The sequence below is a fragment of the Aquarana catesbeiana genome, linkage group LG01 (genome assembly GCF_042186555.1).
Source record: "Aquarana catesbeiana isolate 2022-GZ linkage group LG01, ASM4218655v1, whole genome shotgun sequence".
Lineage (NCBI taxonomy): Eukaryota > Metazoa > Chordata > Amphibia > Anura > Ranidae > Aquarana > Aquarana catesbeiana.
The window spans coordinates 388,051,536-388,074,622 of NC_133324.1; the positions used below are offsets into that span (position 1 = coordinate 388,051,536).

Here is a 23,087-nt window from a genome sequence, read left to right on the forward strand (position 1 = left end):
CTGCTGGTGGACGCCAGTACTGAGGCCCAAAGATGACATAACACCAGCAAGGGAAAGTTCTCCTGACAGTTCCAAACTGCCAGGAGACACCTGCTGGTGGACCTCAGTACTGCACGCCAAATAACAGATATCACAAGCCGATGGAACCTTTCCTGACACTGAAGCTGTGGTCTCAGACACTGACCTGTTGTGGACACCATTTCGATCACTTCCTGAACCTCTGCATCCACATCCTCAGGTTGTGTGCTGAGGTCTGCTTCTCCAGGACGTGTGAGGTTCCTGGTGTCCTCAGATGTCATGATTCTTTTCTCCCCTATGTGAATACAAAAATGGTATACTTAGCAGACAGATATTTGAGGCTAGAAATAGTAATATTAAACATTGCTTGGAAGTGTCGTCCAATTGTCTGTTTTGGCAGAGTTCCAAGCTGAAGACATGATTTTTTCCCTTACAAAAGCTGGAATACTTACCTGTTTTGTGCAAGTTGCACACATGGAGAGACCCCTAGTATCCACTGGAGCACCTTGTGGGACACCATAAAAAGGTTGTTATGGTGTACCACACTAGTGCTCCTGCATCCAGATGTGTAAACAGCTGCTGAGTGTCCTCTCCTTACACTGAAACAAGTTGTCTTTTTATTCTAGTTTCAAACACATCTAGACAACAATGTAATAAACTTTTTTTAATCAAAATAGGTATGAACAAATGTAGTTAACCTGCATCTGCCAAAAACGTTGTATTAGTAGTCGAACAAACAATGTTTAATACGAACGATTATATTGTGCCCAGAAACCTCAAACTTGGCATTTTAAACTGTCAGTAAAAAAAAGCACATGTACCAGCACGAAAGTACTAATAATAATATGAACACACGACAAATGCTTACTTTTTTGCAGCACTTTCTTGATCCTTCTATACTGATCCTGCTCCCTCAATTTCAGGTCTGATTAGCGTTTCCTCAATTGCTCCTTAAATCGTCATAACCCAAAAGTCCTGTGCAGACTTCTAACAACTTTTGTCATGATCTTGGCCTTTCTCACATTTGGGTTTCTGTACGGTCCATGATTCCCATCATAGTCTGTCCTCTTCAAGATATCCACCATCTCCACTATCTCTTCAAAGGACATATTTGAGGCCTTATATATCCTCCTGGATGTGGAACTGCCTTGCTCCGGGCTTTCCTGGTTGTTGCTGAGAACAGCACACACCTGCTATGTCTCCGCCATGTGCTTTCCCACTGCCCGAAAGAGAAGAGGCGGGAAATACACTAGAAAGAAGGACAGGGATGGAGTTTGATGCATGCGCAGTGTATATAAAGCATTACAACCGCGGGCGACATATGTACGATCTGTGAGTGGAGGACGGAGGATCGTAAGCGCTGATCGTTCAAACGAAGGTACAGTTGTAACTTGGGGCATCAGTGATAAGTGGCCTATACTGCTTATAGATTGAGGCCTATATTGAGACAAGATTAGGAGAGTTTAGCCTGACATTAGGGTTTGTCTTGTGTTGTGTCTTGCAGATAAAATGGTGGATAAATTCACAGACCCTGACTTCCTGCCCAACTTCATTGATAAATACAGCGAGCTGCCATGTCTCTGGCAAGTCCAATGCAGGGACTATTCAAACAAGCAAAAGAGGAAGGCAGCACTGGATCAACTGTTGGAATTGGTGAAGCCTGTGTATCCCACGGCAGACATCAACTATTTGAAGGCCAAAATTGGTAGCCTGAAGAGCACATATAATAGGGAGCGCAAGAAGGTCCAGAATTCCATGAGATCCGGAGCAGCAGCAGATGTCCCCAGGCTGTGGTACTACGACAGACTGCGTTTTTTTGTCAGACCAGATGGAACCCAGGCCATCACTATCTACACTTCCTTCAACACTTCCTTCCACATCAGCTGGGGTTTCTGAAGTCCAACCTGGGCCTTCCACCCAGAAAAATGTGGAGGAGCCCAGCTTGACCAAGGTATAGCATTGTTGAACATATTTCTTGTCAAAAATTGATTTAACAAAGTGGTTTACATATCAATAGATTGTAGTAGCCAAAAATGATTGGGATAGGAATGAAAATGCTGGGGTCAGAAGGATAGTCTTTTCTATTTATTAACATTCAATTTGCAACAGTCATGAGCTCAAAATTGTGTGTGATTGATGACCAAAAAACTAAAACTATGTACCATTTTCATACACAGGAAAGTCGTAGCCAGGAGGAGGCCAGGAGGAGGCCATGGCAAGCCTCCAAACAAAAGGACCAGGAAGGCGAGGAACCTTCGCCAGGCTACTGTGGCACTTAAAACGACCCCTGGTGGCCATGAGGCATTTGGCTGTGTCACAGCAAGCAAACTCGAACACATGGAGGAGGGCCAACGCACGAGGAAATCATTCTGCAGGCCCTAAACAAGGGGACGAGGGGCAAACTAACAACTCAAACCCACCTCTGTGAGTTGGACCATACTCGACCACCACCTCCAGCAACACCACCAACACCACATCCACCCAACCCACCACAGCAGCATGGATGGAAGCGTGGAAGGAAGTGTTGAGAGTGATGGCCTGGGTTTGGTGTGGTCTGGCAAAAAACGCAGGTTGTTGTAAGACCACAGCCTCGGGACATATATGTCATCTGCTGCTGCTCCCGATCTCTCAGAGTCCTAGCCTGTATTGTGCTCCCTATTAAATGGACTCCTCAGGTTACCAATTTTGACAGTCAAATAATTGATGTCTGCCCTGGGGTACAAAGGCTTCACCAATTCCAACTGTTTCTCCATCGTTGCCTTCCTCTTTATTTTATTATGACCCCAATTAAATTTATATATTTTTTTTTTGACAAATACTTGGCTATGTGTTTTACTTCAAAAAGGACAGTTTGTTTGTGAGTAGGCAGGTACATTTAAAAAAAACACAATGTCAAATTAACAAGGGACACCGACATGGTTGTATCCTTGATGTTAAAAAATACAAGATAATAATGGTGAGAAAGTAAAGAAATGTGGAGCTTACTAAAACCTCAAAGTAGAGCAAATCCTAAATACCTATGACTAAATAAATAATCAATAAAAATATAAAAATAAATATCTGTGCAAACAGTGCAACAATAGCAGGATAGGATGGTACTCCATCCACTGTGAGTGATACCGTTTCCCCCAGCCTCTCACCTCATATAGAAATAAATTAAGGTTCAGTATTCCACACTAGCTGATCGATTTCTGGTAGATCGATTCCTCAGTAGGTCAGGAACAATCAGGCTCCCAGATTGGCAGCACTCAATGGCATAGCATGGAAAGGCAAAGGCAAAAGGAGGACTCCATAGTGTATTTAGCAAATGATTTTAATAATAATGTAATAACAACTTACAATTGCAGAAACGAATGAACGGTCTCGGCTGCGTCCGGAAGTGATGTCACCACGGCTCCTTTCCCTCACGCGTATCTTCACTGACCATGTGACTTTTTTAACACCCTTTTTAAAAGTCACGTGGTCAGTGACGATACGCGTGAGGGAAAGGATCCGTGGGGGAAATGGCACCGCTTCTTTGGATTTATTACACTTCTAAAGACTGTGTTGTCACAAATTGATTGTATTTGCATTTGCACTTTTTGGAAGTTTTTTACGGTCACTTTGCACTTTATTTTTGGATATTACTACACATTCACTTCAATACTGGTATTCATACCAACTGGTTTATTTTTTGCACTTTAATATATAGCTGCTATTGCTGCACTGTTTGCACAGATATTTATTTTTTTATTTTCATTGATTATTTATTTAGTCATATGTATTTAGGATTTGCTCTACTTTGAGGTTTTAGTAAGGGCCACATTTTTTTACTTTCTCATTTCTGTTTAGTGTGTGAACACTTTTTCTTGTTGGCAACTACTAATTTATTTATTTATGTACCTATGTGGTTTCGCATTAGTAAATTATTTACACAAGATAATAATGGTGTTGTGGTAACTTGACACACAAAACGACAAAAAAAAATTATGATCACTAGAAAATAAATAAATAAATAATTCTGGAGATCACTAGAAAAAAAAATATGGAGAGCACTAGAAAAAAAAAAAAAAAAAAGATTATTCTGGAGATCATGAGATAAAAAAAAAAAAAATAAATAAAAGATTATTCTGGAGGTCACGAGAAAAAAACCCAACAAAAACAAATATTATTCAGTAGATTACGAGAAATAATTAAAAATCTGTTTGTCAGAACTCTGCAAATATCAGCAGCAAAGCAACTTCATTATTATATTACTATAGAATTATAAAGAAGAAGAGAACGCACTGCATTGAGAGATTTCATAATTTGGGGGGCGCATGTGCGGCAGCCTGAGGTGAAGGTAATGTTACCTTAGAGCTCCGCTCCTCGGGAGTTTTCATCGGAGGACTACAGGTCCCAGTAAACCAGCAAGTATCCCAAAACTGCAGAAAATCCTACCTAATACTGTCAGCTTCACTGACAATGGTCTTGAGAGCTCCTAAAACGAAAATTAAAGCAGGAAAAACAAAGGAAACCGCACACAGGCTGGCGGCTGGAATGGCGGAGGCATCCTCTCCCCCACAGCACAGCGGTGAATACACTAAAAAATCTTTACCTCACAGTCAGCACAGTGGTGAATACACTGGAAAATCTTTACCTCACAGTCAGCACAGTGGTGAATACACTGGAAAATCTTTACCTCACAGTCAGCACAGCGGTGAATACACTGGAAAATCTTTACCTCACAGTCAGCACAGTGGTGAATACACTGAAAAATCTTTACCTCACAGTCAGAAGACACAGGCTGCTAACGGTGAGTCTGAGTCTGAATATGAATACTGTGAATTACAAGCTGCTACACAGTCTGACATCTTCAAAAAATTTGAATGTATGCTTCAGAAAGCCCTCAAACAGACTTCTGATCATATAACTGACAAACTGACTGAAGAAATTAGAGAACTAGGTCAGAGAACAGCTGACTTAGAACTGAGGGTTGATGAAATTGATAATTTTACACAGAACTACATGTCTGAGATGAAGGTACTAAAAGAGGAAAACCTTACATTACAAAATCGTTTAGAGGACCAAGACAACAGAGATCGTCGATCGAATCTGCGAATCAGGGGAATCCCTGAATCTGTTCTAGACCTGCAGGCTAATATCACGGCGCTCTTTCAAGAATTATTACCTGGAACCCCTATTGACAGGTTCAAAATGGATAGAGTGCATAGAGCGTTAGCCCCACGCAAAATAAATGGTCCCCCGAGGGATAATTTAGCTAAATTGCACTTTTACAGAACCAAAGAACAGATACTAACAGCTGCCAGAGGGAGAGAATCTCTTAGCTTCCAGGGCAATACCTATCAACTCTTCACAGATTTGTCCCCACTAACGGTTGCAAAAAGACGTGCACTTAAACCTCAACTCCAGGTACTCCAGAGAAATCAAATTTCCTATCAATGGGGATTTCCTTTTTGTCTCAGATTTACTCATTTGGAAACAAAATATGTTTGTCGCTCTTCAGAGGACTTGAAGTCAGCCCTATTTGATATGGGCCTAGCCGAAGCAATCTTACCAATTGACCAGTCTCATAGGCCCTCAGCTTTTCGTTCTACACAGCAAAACAAAGACCCTAAACCCAGCTATTCCACATCTTCCCATCAAAATCTTAACAAGCGAGGTCGATATGAACATTCACCACCAAACAATGAGGATTCAATGGACTGACAATCTAAGCCAGACTAGTTATTTGTCCTTGCTACTTTTTTCCAGCACAGTATGCTGACAGAGTTAATAAACTGACCATATTCATGACTAAAATGAGTTATGGCTACATACTACTGTTATGTTACAAAAATATATTTTTTTTAAATATTTTTTTTTATTTTTGTATATTAACTTTTTTCTGTTTTTTTTTTCCTCTCAAGTTTTTGAACTTTATTTTTTCTTTTTTTGTAACAATTTAAGCAAAATTTTACCATGATAGTAATGGAATAGTTCCTGTGGTCCTCCGATGTTATACATCCCTTAGGAATTTCTTGTTGCCCTTTATTCCACCTAAGGACTCCTACCATTGTTATGGGGGTCTCTATTGGTGGTCCCGGACCCTCTCAGAGAGTTCTAAAAACTCTCCTGAGAAACTCCAACACCCTATTTTTTAGCCTTTATATACTGCTAAATTGTCTTCATATTGGGTTTGTTCGATTCTCCTCTCCTTTTTTCTTTTTCTATTCTATTGCTTCTTTCTTTAATCTTTGCTATTCCCTCCTGACTCTCGGGTTGGTGATCCTGGCTCTCGGTGAGTACTCTGCTTGTTATGCTATAATATTCGCATTCGTTGTCTTATGGCTCCTATAAATATCTTGTCATTAAATGTACAGGGGTTTAATACTCCACATAAGCGAACCAAGGCTTTACGCTCTTTTGCTATGAAAAAAGCTAATATTATATGTTTGCAGGAAACGCATTTTACTGACAAAGTTTATCCCAAATTTCTTTCATCATCATATCCACAATTCTATACTGCTTCCGCTACGGTTAAACAGCGCGGAACTCTCATTGGTTTTCACCGTTCCACTCCGTTTAACCTTGTATCCAAAATAACAGACCCTGAAGGACGATATGTTCTCCTAACAGGATTTATTTCTGATAATCCTATTACTATTGTGTCTTATTATGCCCCTAACAAACGCCCAACTGCTTTCTTATCCCACCTTTTTCAACTTATAGAAGTACATAAGTTTGGTACTGTTGTTATTTGTGGGGATTCTAATGCTACTATTTTCTCGTTCTTAGATAAATCTCCCCCTGGACCTACCACAAACTCAATAAACCTAACTTTTCAACATCTACTCACCACTCATAGCCTGGTAGATACTTGGCGAGAGATGAACCCTATTAGTAGGCGCTTCACTCATTATTCTTATCCGCATAACTCTTTTTCACGAATAGATCATATTCTAATCCCGTCAAGTATGCTACCAGAAATCATATCATCCAAAATCATTCCTTTTACATGGACAGACCACTGCGCAGTATTCATTACCATTGCTTCCACAATTCCTAGATCACACGATACCACTTGGTGTATAAACGATTCAATTCTGACCCACCCTTCTCATTGTGTTGAGATTGAAAAAGCACTTTCTGATTACCTAAAATCCAATGATACAGACGGTGTCTCTGCTATTACATTATGGGAGGCGCACAAGGTAGTCATTAGGGGTAGACTGATACAACAAGCAACTAACCTTAAAAGAGAACGCAAACTGTTGTTTGCAAAACTTGAATCTACCTTTAATGACTGTCATCAAACTTTTCAAACCTCCCCGAATGCTACCAACAGTAACAAACTAGAAAAAGCCCGCCTGGATCTAGATCTTTTTCTTACTGATACCGCAGATAAACTTATAAGTAAACGCCAGCATGTTCAATATCGCAGGGCAAATAAACCTGATACACCTATGGCCAGAATTTTAAAAAATTCACAACATATACGTACACCTATCAGATTGAAAGTATCCTGGGAATCTTACACTAGTAACCCAGTGAAAATACATGAAATTTTTCGCTCTAAATTATCTAAACTATATTCTTCTGCCTCAAATTTTGATAAAACTAAAGCAGACACACTGTTCTCCAATATCACGCTTCCTAACCTTGATCAACAACAGAAAGATCTTCTTGAATGTCTAATTACAGATACTGAAGTCCTTAACGCAATAAAATCTTTAAAATTATGTAAAAGACCAGGCCCAGATGGATTTTCGGCAACATATTATAGACAATTTGCATCAATATTAACACCTGTCTTAACTAAAGCCTTCAATTCGATCCTTAAAGGTAACTCATTTAGAACAGAGACTCTCACCTCTATAATAGCAATGATCCCCAAACCACATTCTGACTCCACATCCTGGACTAATTATCATCCTATATCCCTCCTAAATCTCAATATAAAATTAATTGCTAACATTTTGGCCACTAGACTGAATAATATTATTGGCCTACTAATCCATAAAGACCAAACAGGCTTTATGCCTAAATGCCAAGCTGGAGATAATATCAGGAGAGCACTCTTACTTATTAATGTGGCTAAAACTAGACGAATCCCAGCTTGCCTTGTATCCTTAGACATAAGGAAAGCATTCGATTCGGTTACGTGGCCTTATATGGAATATGTCCTTGGTAAATGGGGATTTGGAAACAATTTTTTAACCTGGGTCTCATCCTTATACAATAATCCTAGAGCATATATGAAATATGCAGGCTATAAGTCAACAATGATTGATATCAAAAGAGGCACTAGACAAGGATGCCCTCTTTCCCCTCTACTTTTGGCCCTAATAATAGAACCCCTGGCACACCTTATTAGAACCAATCCTGACATTAAAGGTATTGAACTAGGTTGTTATCACCATAAACTATGTCTCTTTGCGGATGACATTCTCATATTTTTGTCTCATCCCCATATATCCACCCCTAATCTACTAAAAACACTAGATAATTTTGCCCAAATATCAGGACTACATGTTAATCCAACAAAATCAAATGCATTAAATATTTCCTTATCTCAATTAGAACTTCGGCAGGCACAAACTTCCTTACCCTTTACTTGAGTTCCAAAGCTGCTTCCATACCTAGGAATAAAACTCACAATCTCTCTTAAAGACCTTTTTGCGGCAAATTACTTACCCCTCCTTAAACAAACTTCTGGCTTCCTGAAACAATGGGCTCTTCTATCATTGTCATGGTTGGGAAGGATTAATGCGGTAAAGATGTCAATCCTGCCGAAATTCTTATATTTATTTAGGGTACTCCCTGTTTCTTTACCATCTTACTTTCTTAGACTTACTCAACGTAGAGTTATGTCCTTCATTTGGGGTACCACCAAACCTCGTATACCTAAATCTACGCTTTACCCTAATAAATTGAGTGGTGGTTTGGGATTGCCCAACTTTTCCTCCTATTTCTACGCTGCACAGCTAGCACTTATACCCAAGTATCATACTTCTGTAGAAGCTCCCCTATGGGTACCTATTGAATCGGTGGAAAGTGACCCTATCTCAGTGGCAAATATGTTTTAGCTCTGTCCTGCTGATAGAATACATCTTTCTAATCCTATGACGAAACAGACCCTAGCAGTATGGGATAAATGTAAATTTGCACATAATCTTCAATCAACACATAATCCCTTGCTTTCATTTCTTAATAATCCAGCCTTTTATCCTGCCTGGAAATTCCCAAAATCATTCTCTGCATGGACCTCTACGAACCTGACTTGTTTATACAATCTTTCCTCGACTAAAGCTATTTATACATTTCCTGTACTATGTGAAACCTTTGGGTTACCTAAAACTGAAATATTTCGATATTTACAAATTAAAAATTTTTATGAACCACTTCTTAGTACAGGCTCAACTCTTAATCAAATGACTCAATTTGAGCGGATTTGTATAAGTGATCCACACATTAGAGGACTTATCTCAATATTATATTTCCAACTTAATATGATATCTAGTGAGTTTCTACCCTCATACACAACTAAATGGGCACAAGATATGAATCGAGTGTTTAATAAACAAGATTGGTCGAATATATGGTCAGCCACCAAAACTTCCTCTCCAAATTGTTTTGCTGTAGAAACTAATTACAAGGTTCTAGCACGCTGGTACCTTGTACCAGCTAGAATAGCTAAATTTGTCCCCACATATTCACCTAATTGCTTTAGAGGATGTGACACAGCAGGAACACATTTTCACATATGGTGGCAATGCCCCGTAGTTGAAGAATTCTGGAAGAATATATTTCTTATGGCTTCTAAAGCCCTGGAAATCACGATTCCTCCAGATCCTGCAACGGCATTCCTAAACCTTAAACCCACAATACTCACCCATACTCAATTCCAATTGTTTATACAACTTAGCACTGCAGCTAAACAAACGATTGCCAAGGCGTGGAAGTCCCAAAATCTAATTCTTGCTGAAGCTAAACACAGAATGAACAGAGCACTTTTATACGCCAAGATGACAGCTATTGAAGAAAATAAAATAAATACATTTCGCAAAATTTGGCAACCATGGGTTAAAAACTACCTCCCTACAGATTTTGACCAATCTCTGTTGTTACCACACTAAGATATATATCATATTATTACTGAAATATATATTATATTTGTATACCTAATGAGAGCTGGATCATCATCCCGGGAAACTCTCTTTTTTTTTTTTTTTCTCTTCTTTCCTTCTTTCCATCTTTATCTCTCCTCCCTCTCCTTTTCTTTTATTATTTCCTAAAATATTCCTATGGATACTTAGTCTAATAACTTGATTTATTTCTCTAATCTTACATCTAGAATCCCAACTAGTGTATAGTAAATATGGTTGTAAGATATCTCTAAAATTACTTCATTTTATTAACTTATTTATTTATCTTTTTTATCATACTGCAAAGATCTTCTGATGATTGATATGTATCCATGTATTGTATCATTTTATTTCTTCTTCTGTGAAAACTCAATAAATATATTTAACAAGATTTCATAATTTGCCGCGTGACAAATGTGATATCTCTATTACGAACACTAGTTTTACAGGACCAAGCGCCTCTGGCTCGTACTTGATTCTGAGCATGCGTGAACTTTTGTGCCTGAGCTTGTGTGCACACGATCAAACTTTCTGACAACAAACTTTTGTTGGCGGAAAATTTGAGAACCTGCTAGCCAACATTTGTTGGTGGAAAGTCCAACAGCAAATGTTCGATGGAGCATACACACGGTCAGACTTTCAGCCAACACGCTCACATCCAACATTTCCCGTTGGAAAATCCGATCGTGTGTATGCGGCATTAGAGTTCTGAGATTATGACAACCAATTTTCTGAAGTTTGGAAAGTTTGCGGCAACAAACCCTTCTTTCTAAAACAGAACGGCATTCATATTGTTTGATAGGATGGTTTTATATTTACTGAGGTCCATTTTAGTTAAAGCAAAGGTGAATTTCACATTCATGGAAACATTTCAAGGGCAACCTTGCTAAAAATGTAGTTACATTGTTAACTTGAAAATCCTTTATGGAATTCTATTTTACTAACACAGTTCAAATTATGCAAACTGTGTTGTAAATGAACAAAATCTTACATTTTTGAAGTTATGCTAAATAGATTTATTTTCCAAATAAATGATGGATATTCAGACAACATCTTTTCATGTGCAGCATATTATCTCACAAAAGGTATATTTGAAACAATGTTCTGCACTTTATAATGTAAAGGTTACTTATGCAACTAGTTATGAATAAGATTCCTAACCAGTTTTATTGTGATTTCAGGTTCTTAGAAGTCTTTCTTATCTATTGTCATTCTGCAAACCAATGGCTGACAATAGAAAAATACATTACTGGAGAATTTCGTAAATATAACAACAACAATGGAGATGAAATCACCCCCACTACTTTATTGGAGGAGGCCCTGTTATCCTTTTCTCACTGGACATATGAATATACAAGAGGAGAACTGCTTGTTTTGGACCTACAAGGTAATGTTTGTACTTTTTAAATGACATACATGTACAACAAAGAGTTTCTAATTAATCTTTTGACATCATCTGTGAAAATGTACATCTGTATGTTTTATTCACTTCAATAAAATTTTGTGGAAAAAAAAAACAAAGAGAAGTCAAAGATTCATGGAACATGCAATTCATGAACAAAGTTATTAGAATGAGAGACAGAAGAAACAGAAATAAAATTATGTTGTTAATGACAGTTCTTTGTTGGGATACAATCATTTGTCTTAAAGCCCACCAAAACCTTTTATTTTGTTTTGGATAGATCAGATGGGGCTAGAGACCGTGTCATGTGTTTATTAGTGTCCATGTCCCTGTTGCGAAGATTTGCTGTCAAAACTAGCTTCTTGTCTGGGCCTATCTGTCCAGTGACAACTGCTTCACACATTTCTTGCCCTGGTGTAACAGGCATAGGAAGTGAAGGAAGATTTTCCTCTTTTCAAAACTAGAGAAAAAACTATTTGGCTGGAGTTAGGCTAAATACATCCAAATTTAATTTGTCCACTGATGTTCTTGGTAAAATTAACCTCTTGCCATAAGGTCACTTTTACAAAAAGCCCATGTTTATTTGGCCGCCTTTGCTTGTAAGGAAAATCTGCTGCTTCTCATTTCTCCAGTTGCTGCAAGCATTTGACTGAATGAGTCGAATTCTTGCACCCCTCGCTGGGCCGCTATGGTTCCTCCTATCATTTTGTGCATACAGTCCTGACGTACGAGACAGTGGGAAGAACCAAAACAACCAGCAGAAGCAGCGCAGAACTCACTAGAAGCTCGGATGTTTACAGGCTGGGGTGCGTAAAACCTACAGGTTGGTAGGGGGAACCACAGCGGTTGGCTGGGGCTCTTTTATAGGCGGGCAGCCCCTGTGGTGACTTTAAGATTCAGCCAGCAAGTTAACAACCATTTCTCAGTATTATTTTGGTTCATGGGTAAGTCTACAAAAACCTAATATTTCTGCATTTGGAAGATACCAAAAAGAGTAAAATCATGAGATATAAGGTTTCTCTACTATGGTTCTTTTCTGGTACCTCTGCTTTGAGGTATTACTTCTTCTGCTACAGCAAGGGGAGTCTTACTCTATGTATGATAAAAATGAAAACTCCGGAAGGCAGAGGTAGGCAAGTTAGTAATAGCCAGTTACCAGCAAAAGACAGTGGGTGACTAAACCTAACAACCATAAAACATTGAGACATCTAGAATGGACTAACTCATTTTTTCAGGCTTTTTCACATCATTTTGCCACTAACACACTTCCTGTTCTAGGGTGACTACGCTCACTCATTGTACTGTCTCTATGGAGAAGCAGTGTGGTCACCTTAAAGCAATAGTAAACCACAGTGGCTGAAAAAAGAATCCCCTGCAAGGCAAAGTCATAATGTGCTAGTATGCATCGCATTCTAGTATGCATCATGATGCTAGTATGCATCGCATGCATTGCATGCATTGCATGCATTGTAAGAGACTTACCTTAGAACGAAGCCCTCTAGCGCCGCCCTGTTACTGATGAGAGGGCTGACATCTTTCCCCGGTCTTCCTTCCTGGTTTGCGTCCTCCGGTTTCATGAGTGGCCAGGGGTGCGATGACATCTCTCTTGTGCATGCGCACGGGAGCCACCGTTTATGGCATGGGCTCTGAAGGTCTGGCATGCGCCGGTAATGTCACTGGCTGCATGCATCCTGAATATCTCCTAATATTCACAGTACCCACAGGTAAGCCTTACTATGGACTTGCCTGTAGGTACAAGTGATAGAACAGAGTTTACTACCACTTTAAGACACAATGTGTATTAGGGCTACAAATCCCAGAGCTGATAAGGCTGCTTGAGATAACACTGTAGAGGGCCCATGATGCAGAGCAGCACTAGATTTCCTGCAGAAACAACTATTTTTTGCACTAGACTAGATTTGTAAATGGACATAACAAAATGCTTTTAATGGTGTATTTAAAAGACCAAATGGAGCAAAAAAGTGAATGTCATATGCAGGATTTACATACACTTTAGGATGCCGTATTCAAAATGAATTAGCTGCCTTAATGCGGTGTGCCTTAACACGTTATTGCAACATTTAAAATTTGCAGAGTTTCAAACCAAAAAAAAATAGACAATATGTCAAGACAACAAATTAATATTTGTCAGTCTGATGTTTTTTTTTTTAAATTGATACATTTGGGTCTCTGTGTAACCCTAAACATCTTGCTCACGTTAAGTGAAAGGTTTCATAAAATCTTTTGATTATCAAAAATAGAAATCCTAAACTGCATGTACTTGATATATACAGCAGATGTCTCTCTCTCTCTCTCTCTCTTTAAAGGATTTTTATACCATGGCAGCTTTATCTGGCTTTCCATATATAAATCCAAAGTGGCTTTTACAATAATTCACTGTTCAGAATCTCTTCTCTATGCCACCTATTGTCTGTAGGGTTTCTAGCACCTACCAGAACAAAAAAACACAATTTGGTAATTGAAAGCTTTTAAAATATATTTTGGGGGGCCTACTATCTATATAGAAAATTGACCAAAATACAACGCAGCTGAAATATCAATCTCACAAAGGGCTTATTATTCCACTTCATAATCCTGATTACAGTATGAAATGATAAAATAATGATTGATGTTTCCGTGTATATGTAATATGCATAAAGAAACCTGAACAGAATACTGGATCATAGTGACATCAATCATTGTGTAGTAAAGCGGTCATCAATGATTTCACCAGCATTTTGGCACTTCAGAAACAATCATTGAAGGGTGACCCTGAATTAATCTGGAGTCTCCTGCTTTTGTTAAACTGTACATAAATGGCTCAATGGTGACAAAGATTTTGAAATTTTTTAACTGCCTCACCTCCATTCACTAACACAACCCTCACTGCTCATTTCTAAAGGCCAGTATTCATGAACTGTATATATTTCTCTTGGTTTTTCTTACAGGTGTTGGGGAAAATCTTACAGATCCATCTGTTATTAAACCGGAAGACAAGCAGTAAGTTTAATCTTACTTTACAAGCTGCCACTGAAAATACAAAAGCCGATGTAGCGTTCAGTAGAGATTGTCTGTCCATCTGTCCTCATCACGGACGGTTTTCTGCAGATTGCTGCCTTTCACATCACAGACTGCCTGTCTTAATCCACAATTAAACAAGCACAGTATATTTAAAAGTGTTTTACTGTTTGAGTAATTGGAACAATTGTGAGTGTAATCAGCTAGAACATCTATATTTCCATGTTACCGGATGACAGACTAACACAACCGCACAAATTAGTACAGCATCCGTGAAATTACTGCTGTCATTATTTTTCTTTCTCTGTCGCTGTGGCAGACACAGCCTACTTTATGTGAGACTCTTTGGTTTCATGAACATCCTTTTATTTGTGAGGAGAAACAAGTTGTCTTCAGTGAGTAGAATTGCAGTGCCTCCTGGGAACTCTCATCTGGTATCTGAGGGAGAGCTGAGATTGTACCCTGGGACCTTTCTGAGCTGGAGAAGAGCTGTTGTTGTCTATACCACTTTGTTATTGGACTAATTAAATAGTTTCCACTTGTGTTGCATGAAATTACAACATTCCCAGAGAGTCTGCGCTTCCAAGCTAAAGACAATGCACATTACATGAATGACAGCAGAACAAGAGTTTCATGTGCCAGATGCTGTATAAATAGTTGTGCATCCATGAACTTGCTTTAGAAAGAATTATAGGTGCCATTGATTTGCATCTGGTATCACTGCATTTTCAATATGAATAGTACAATTTCAGTATACAGGCAGATAACATAGTAGTCCAATAAAAGAAGGATGTACGTACATCATTAAACTGTATGTGTAAGCAGATAAAAAAAAATCCACTAATATATTCATTAGAATACTTGCATGAATTTTTAAAAAAGTACCTCAATCATCCCTTGTACTACTCTCCTACAATGACCTGCACATTAACATTCACACTGAGAGAGAGAGAGAGAGAAGTAAGATAAGTACATTTTTCTGCTTTGCACAATGATGTAAAGTGCCTCCATGTAAAACAAAGCAACATGTTTAAAGCAGAACTTTACCCATAACAACTCGATAAAAATAATGTTCTTTAGTAAGGAACATACCATTAGGTTCATATACAGTGGGGACGGAAAATATTCAGACCCCCTTAAATTTTTCACTCTTTGTTATATTGCAGCAATTTGCTAAAATCATTTAAGTTCATTTTTTTTCCTCATTAATGTACACACAGCACCCCATATTGACAGAAAAACACAGAATTGTTGACATTTTTGCAGATTTATTAAAAAAGAAAAACTGAAATATCACATGGTCCTAAGTATTCAGACCCTTTGCGGTGACACTCATATATTTAACTCAGGTGCTGTCCATTTCTTCTGATCATCCTTGAGATGGTTCTACACCTTCATTTGAGTCCAGCTGTGTTTGACTATACTGATTGGACTTGATTAGGAAAGCCACACACCTGTCTATATAAGACCTTACAGCTCACAGTGCATGTCAGAGCAAATGAGACTCATGAGATCAAAGGAACTGCCTGAAGAGCTCAGAGACAGAATTGTGGTAAGGCACAGATCTAGCCAAGGTTACAAAAAAATTCTGCTGTACTTAAGGTTCCTAAAAGCACAGTGGCCTCCATAATCCTTAAATGGAAGACGTTTGGGACGACCAGAACCCTTCCTAGAGCTGGCCATCCGGCCAAACTGAGCTATCCGGGGAGAAGAGCCTTGTTGAGAGAGGTAAAGAAGAACCCAAAGATCACTGTGGCTGAGCTCCAGAGATGCAGTCGGGAGATGGGAGAAAGTTGTAGAAAGTCAACCATCACTGCAGCCCTCAACCAGTCGTGGCTTTATGGCAGAGTGGCCATAAGATACATGAAAGCCCACATGGAGTTTGCTAACAAAACACCTGAAGGACTCCGAGATGGTGAGAAATAAGATTCTCTGGTCTGATGAGACCAAGATAGAACTTTTTGGCCTTAATTTTAAGTGGTATGTGTGGAGAAAATCAGGCACTGCTCATCACCTGTCCAATACAGTCCCAACAGTGAAGCATGGTGGTGGCAGCATCATGCTGTGGGGGTGTTTTTCAGCTGCAGGGACAGGACAACTGGTTGCAATCGAGGGAAAGATGAATGCGGCCAAGTACAGGGATAGCCTGGAAAACCTTCTCTAGAGTGCTCAGGACCTCAGACTGGGCCAAAGGTTTACCTTCCAACAAGACAATGACCTTAAGCACACAGCTAAAATAATAAAGGAGTGGCTTCACAACAACTTTGTGACTGTTCTTGAATGGCCCACCCAGAGCCTTGACTTAAACCCAATTGAGCATCTCTGGAGAGACCTAAAAATGGCTGTCCACCAACGTTTACCATCCAACCTGACAGAACTGGAGAGGATCTGCAAGGAGGAAGGGCAGAGGATCCCCAAATCCAGGTGTGAAAAACTTGTTGCATCTTTCCCAAAAATACTCATGGCTGTATTAGATCAAAAGGGTGCTTCTACTAAATACTGAGCAAAGGGTCTGAATATCTAGGACCATGTGCTATTTCTGTTTTTCTTTTTTAATAAATCTGCAAAAATGTCAACAATTTGGTGTTTTTCTGTCAATATGGGGCGCTGTGTGTACATTAATGAGGAAAAAAAATTAACTTAAATAATTTTAGCAAATGGCTGCAATATAACAAAGAGTGAAAAATTTAAGGGGGTCTGAATACTTTCCGTCCCCACTGTATATTTGGACACAGGCACAATTTTCATACCTTTGACTCTGTAGCCACCAGAATACAATTAAAACGAAACAATCCAAATGAATTTGAAGTGCAGACTTTCAGATTTAAAACGGGTTGAACATAAAAATAAAGTACAAATTTTAGGAACTGCAACCATTTTTATACACAGTCCCCCATTTTCAGGGGCTCAAATGTAATTGGATAAATGAATATAATCATAAATAAAATGTTAATTTTTAATGTTATGTTGAGAATCCTTTACTGGCAATGACTGCCTGAAGTCTGGAACCCATGGACATTACCAATGACTGGGTTTCCTCCTTTGTGATGCTTTTCCAGGTTCTATCTGCAGCTGTCTTCAGTTGTTCTCTGTATGTGGGTTCTAATGCCTTTAGTTTTGCCTTCAGCAAGTGAAATACATGCTCAGTTGAGTTGAGATCAGGTGATTGACTCAGCCATTTCAGAATATTCCACTTCTTTTCCTTCAAAAGCTCCTGGGTTGCTTTTGCAGTGTGTTTTGGATCATTGTCCATCTGTACTGCGAAGCGCCGTCAAATCAACTTTACTGCATTTGGCTGAATCTGGGCTGACATTGCAGAATTCATCCGGCTGCTTCTGTCTTCTGTCACATCATCAATAAACACCAATGACCCAGTGCCACTGGAAGCCATGCATGCCAATGCCATCACACTGCCTCCACCATGTTTTACAGATGATGTTGTGTGCTTTGGATCATGAGCTGTTCCAAGCCTTCTCCACACTTTTTTCTTCCCGTCATTCTGGTACAGATTAATCTTAGTTTTATCTGTCCTAAGAATGCTTTTCCAGAATGGGTCTGGCTTTTTTAGATGTTTATCTACGCTATCGAGTGCATGAGCACCAGTACAGGGATTTGTGTGTGTAAAAACACAAATCCCTGTGCTGTCAGGGAAGAGGAAACATATCGTTTGTTCCTACTAAGTAGGAAAAACTATATGTCTCCTCTCCTAGTCATTCCCATCCCCACACAGTTAGAACACGCTAAGGGAACACACAGTTAACCCCTTGCTCACTCTCTAGTGTTAACCCCTTCCCTGCCAGTGACATTTACATAGTAATCAATGCATTTGTATAGCACTGATCGCTGTATAAATGTGAATGGTCCAAAAATAGTGTCTAAAGTGTCCGACCTGTACGTCGCAATGTCGCAGTACTGCTAAAAATTGCAGATCACCGCCATTACTAGTAAAAAAAAATAATAAAAATGCCATAACTCTTTCCCATAGTTTGTAGATGCTATAACGTTTGCGCAAACCAATCAATATACGCTTATTGCAATTTTTTTTACCAAAAATATGTAGAAGAATATATATTGGCCTAAACTAATGAAGAAATTCATTTTTTTTTTAAATGTGGGGAATATTTATTATAGCAAAAAGTAAAAAATATTTTTTTTTCAAAATTGTCGCTTTTTTTTGTTTATAGCACAAAAAAATAAAAAATCGCAGAGGTGATCAAATACCACTAAAAGAAAGCTCTATTTGTGGGAAAAAAAGGACGCAAATTTCATTTGGGTACAGCGTCGAATGACCACGCAATTGTTAGTTAAACTGACACAGTGCCACATTGTAAAAAGTGCTCTGGTCAGGAAGGGGGTAAAATCTATACCCTAACCTGATCTTTCCAATGTTGATATTTACTAAGCTTACAGCAGATGTTCAAAGAAACAATGACAACCAGATGCAAAACGGAATTGCATATTATTCATGCTTCATTCTAACTGTTTTTGTACACATTGTGACAGACTAGCACTATGTCATGGTGTAAAAAGGAAGTTGGAGCACAATTAGGCATGCAAGAAATTGCTAACCAGGGATGGGACTTTATTGCACAGTCATGAAAGGTACATGTGTCACATAGGGTTTTCATCCATACAGGTGAGGGTGAGGTGCTCTATGATATATGCCTCTTGTAGAAGGAAAACAAGCTTGTTGCTTTTCTCAGTGATTGGTAAAACCCAGTTCAGATCCTGGAGCCCGGAGGCTTTGTAGAGACTTGGGAGAGATTAAGCCTCCAACCTTAGTTCCATGTTTCCATCATCCTGATTATGAAGGAGTGCACAGCCCTCTTAATATGGGGTGCTGACTGCAGTTCAGGGATCCACTCTGCCCAGGAGTCCATCTGACTGCAAGATAGAAGCCAGAGATTGCGCACGTGCACTCAAGAGTCTAAGTTGTGAGGATTGTCTGCAGGTAGACAGACAATGGCCTGAAGCCTGAATGGCCTGAAGCCTGTGAGGCCAAAGCATCGGTGCTGCAAGAGCATGCCAGGAGGCTGAAAGTGAAGTATGTAACCCTGCTAAGGTTAATCCTTGTGTGTTTTTTGTACTTTATAAAAGTGGGCAAGAAAAGCCCTTAAAAGAAATTTTTTTTGAGTGGACTGCACCCTTAGAAGCACTACATTTGAGTTAATTCCCCACATATGGTGGTAGAGGCAGGCAGAGTTGGAATCTTCCTGTTAAAGAAGTAAGTTCAATCAAGTGAACTGTGTTTCTGTGCGTGAGACAGCACAATCTGTGTATGTAAGCGAAGAGAGCATGCAGTGGAGAAACTAGACAGTGTCAATCTTTTGGTGAACTGTGCAAAACTGCTGTGGTCTGAGTAGCAGGGTGACTGCAGGATGGGGTGTTCAAGGACTTTGAAAGGGTGGGAGACAGAATTCTGTGGCTTGATGGGATTTCACCACCTTGGGCCAGAGAATCCGCCCAGACAAGAGAATACACTGGCTCTAGAGTTTGCTGTGGAATATTGTCAATGCTTGTTGGCAGCTGTCACCCTAGCTATGAAGAAAGGCAGGCCTGCTCTTAGTGCTGTGAGAGAGCTAGTGGCTGTCCCGGCCCAGGAGGTGCATGCTGTTTACCCTGGAATTGCTGGTGCAAGTACACTTGCTGTTGTTATACAGAGAGATGTAAGTGTGCCACAACATGCAAGGGGATGCCACGTAGGAAGCCAAGAAAAAACACAGAGGCAAATGTAATGTTTGTGTTGCAATGAGTGGGAGCATGCTATCTCTATGTTTCTCTTGTCCTAGTTTACAGTGCCTTGAAAAAGTATTCATACCCCTTGAAATGTTCCACATTTTGTCATGTTACAGCCAAAAACATAAATGTATTTTATTGGATTTTTTTTGTGATAGGCCAACACAAAGTGGCACATAATTGTGAAGTGGAAGGAAAATGATAAATGGTTTTCAATTTTTTTTACAAATAAATATTTAAAAAGTGCATTTGTATTCAGCCCCCTTTAGTCTGCTACCCCTAACTAAAATCTAGTGGAACCAATTGCCTCTCAGAAGTCACCTAATTAGTAAATAGAGTCCACCTGTGTGTAATTTACGCTCAGTATAAATACAGCTGTTCTGTAAAGCCCTCAGAGGTTTGTTAGAGAACCTTAGTGAACAAACAGCATAATGAAGGCCAAGGAACACATCAGGCAGGTTATGGATGAAGTTGTGGAGACATTTAAAGCAGGGTTAGGATATAAAAAAAATCCCAAGCTTTGAACATCTCACAAAGCATTGTTCAATCTATCTCCGAAAATGGAAAGAGTATGGCACAACTGCAAACCTACCAAGACATGGCCGTCCACCTACACTGACAGGTCGGGCAAGGAGAGCATTAATCAGAGAAGCGGCCAAGAGGTCCATGGTCACCCTGGAGGAGCTTCAGAGATCCACAGCTCAGGTGGGAGAATCTGTCCACAGGACAACTATTAGTCGTGCAATCCACAAATCTGGCCTTTATGGAAGAGTAGCAAGAAGAAAGCCATTGTTGAAAGAAAGCCATAAGAAGTCCTATTTGCAGTTTGCGAGAAGCCATGTGGGGGACACAGCAAACATGTAGAAGAAGATGCTCTGGTCAAAATAAAACAAAATTGAACTTTTTGCCCTAAAAGCAACATGCAATGTGTGCTGGAAAACTCACATCACCCTGAACACACCATCCCCACCGTGAAACATGGTGGTGGCAGTATCATGTTGTAGGGATCCTTTTCTTCAGCAGGAACAGGGAAGCTGGTCATAGTTGATGGGAAGATGGATGGAGCCAAATACAGCACAATCTTAGAAGAAAACCTGTTAGAGTCTGCAAAAGACTTGAGACTGGGGCGGAGGTCCACCGTCCCACAGGACAACTACCCTAAACACACAGCCAGAGCTGCAATGGAATGGTTTAGATCAAAGCATATTCATGTGTTAGAATGGGCCAGTCAAAGCCCAGACCTAAATCCAATTGAGAATCTGTGGCAAGACTTGAAAATTGGTGTTCACAGATGTTCTCCATCCGATCTGACAGAGCTTGGGCTATATTGCAAAGAAGAATAGGCAAAAATGTCACTCTCTAGATGTGCAAAGCTGGTAGAGACGTACCCAAAAAGACTTGCAGCTGTAATTTCAAAGAAAGGTGGTTCTACAAAGTATTGACTCAGTGGGGATGAATACAAATGCACGCCACACTTTTCACATATTTATTTGTAAAAACATTTTGAAAACCATTTATCATTTTCCTTCCACTTTACAATTGTGTGCCACTTTGTGTTGGTCTATCACATAAAATCACAAATACTGTACATTCCAACTTTTTGAGATGGGAACGAGGGACATCTATTAGCAAAAGTATGTTGGCATAAGACACACACCCTGGCTGCCACTCTCTCTTAAAAGAGAATTCTACAAAAAAAAATTTGTTCAATCCACAAGTGCTTTTTTTTACCACTACTATTACTTTTACTGGCTTTTGAAATTTACAAATGCAGCAATTTAGAAATTGGATGAAAGGTTTGGCACGGGGAAACACTTTTTGAAAGCTAAATAGTGCATTTTATATACAACTATATAGATCAGACCAAAATGAGGGACCAATGAGGAAGAAAGAGGGACAGAGGGACATTGTGCCAAATCAGGGACAGTCTCTCGAAATCAGGGACAGTTGGGAGCTATGCATATGTGGTGCTTCCCTGGTGGGTGAGGGTATTCTTTTTTTTAAATGCTACATGCTCATATAACAAGACTGTGTCACAGCAGTCTGCCATTGATGAAATACTTGTATGCTGTAGAGATACAGGCTTAGAATATGCAGAATGTGATAATGGAATATGCTATGTTGATTGTGGAGGAGCTCAAGGTCCGCTGACTCTGGGAGAACTGTAGTAGATCTGGTGCAAAACAATGCTCTATGGGAGCACCAGTCTATTGTTAAAATTGAGGATGAGGTTGCCTCTAGCATTCAAGAGGTCCCTTTAAGAGATGGATTCTGGGAAAATTCAGTGAATGAGTTTCTCTATTCCCTCAGCCAGCTGGAAGTCCCCAAGAGAATATTAAGTATCAATAACGGTTCCCCGTGATGTGTTCCATGTTGTTCCATGTTGAGCCTCCATGTACTTCTGTGTCTACTTATCTGATGAATGGACTAGTAATGTATAGTACCTTTGATTAGAGTACAGAAGTACAGTTTGGCAAACAGTTTATTACCTATAATGCAAGAGAGCTTGGTGTTTAGCAATGGGATGGAGACTTTCTGGGGTTTCAGAGAAAGGGCCAGCCAGCTTGTAAAAGCAGGTGCTTTTGCAGCAGCAGCTGATTTCCCTCACGAAGTGCAAGGAGCTGAGCAAGATAGAGAAATCTGCAGAAATTGAAATCGGACCCATAAAACAGTCAAAAGTAATGTGTTACAAAACACATGCATGTATTTGAAGAAATTAATGAAAAATCAGTTGCATGTAATAAATGTCAGCTATCAGGACAGTAGCCTTTGGAGTGTCGTGTATGAGAAGTTGGTTTAATATGAGA

General features: G+C 39.5%; 1 protein-coding gene across 1 annotated transcript in view; it reads left to right on the forward strand.

Moving 5' to 3' along the window:
* The window catches only part of TRPM6 (transient receptor potential cation channel subfamily M member 6), a 318,859-nt gene that overhangs the window by 276,473 nt on the left and 19,299 nt on the right, over positions 1-23,087 (forward strand). Inside the window, exons 36-37 of the mRNA XM_073634261.1 lie at positions 11,306-11,511; positions 14,475-14,526. Coding sequence (XP_073490362.1) covers positions 11,306-11,511; positions 14,475-14,526 — 258 coding nt within the window. The remainder of the gene's footprint in view (positions 1-11,305; positions 11,512-14,474; positions 14,527-23,087) is intronic.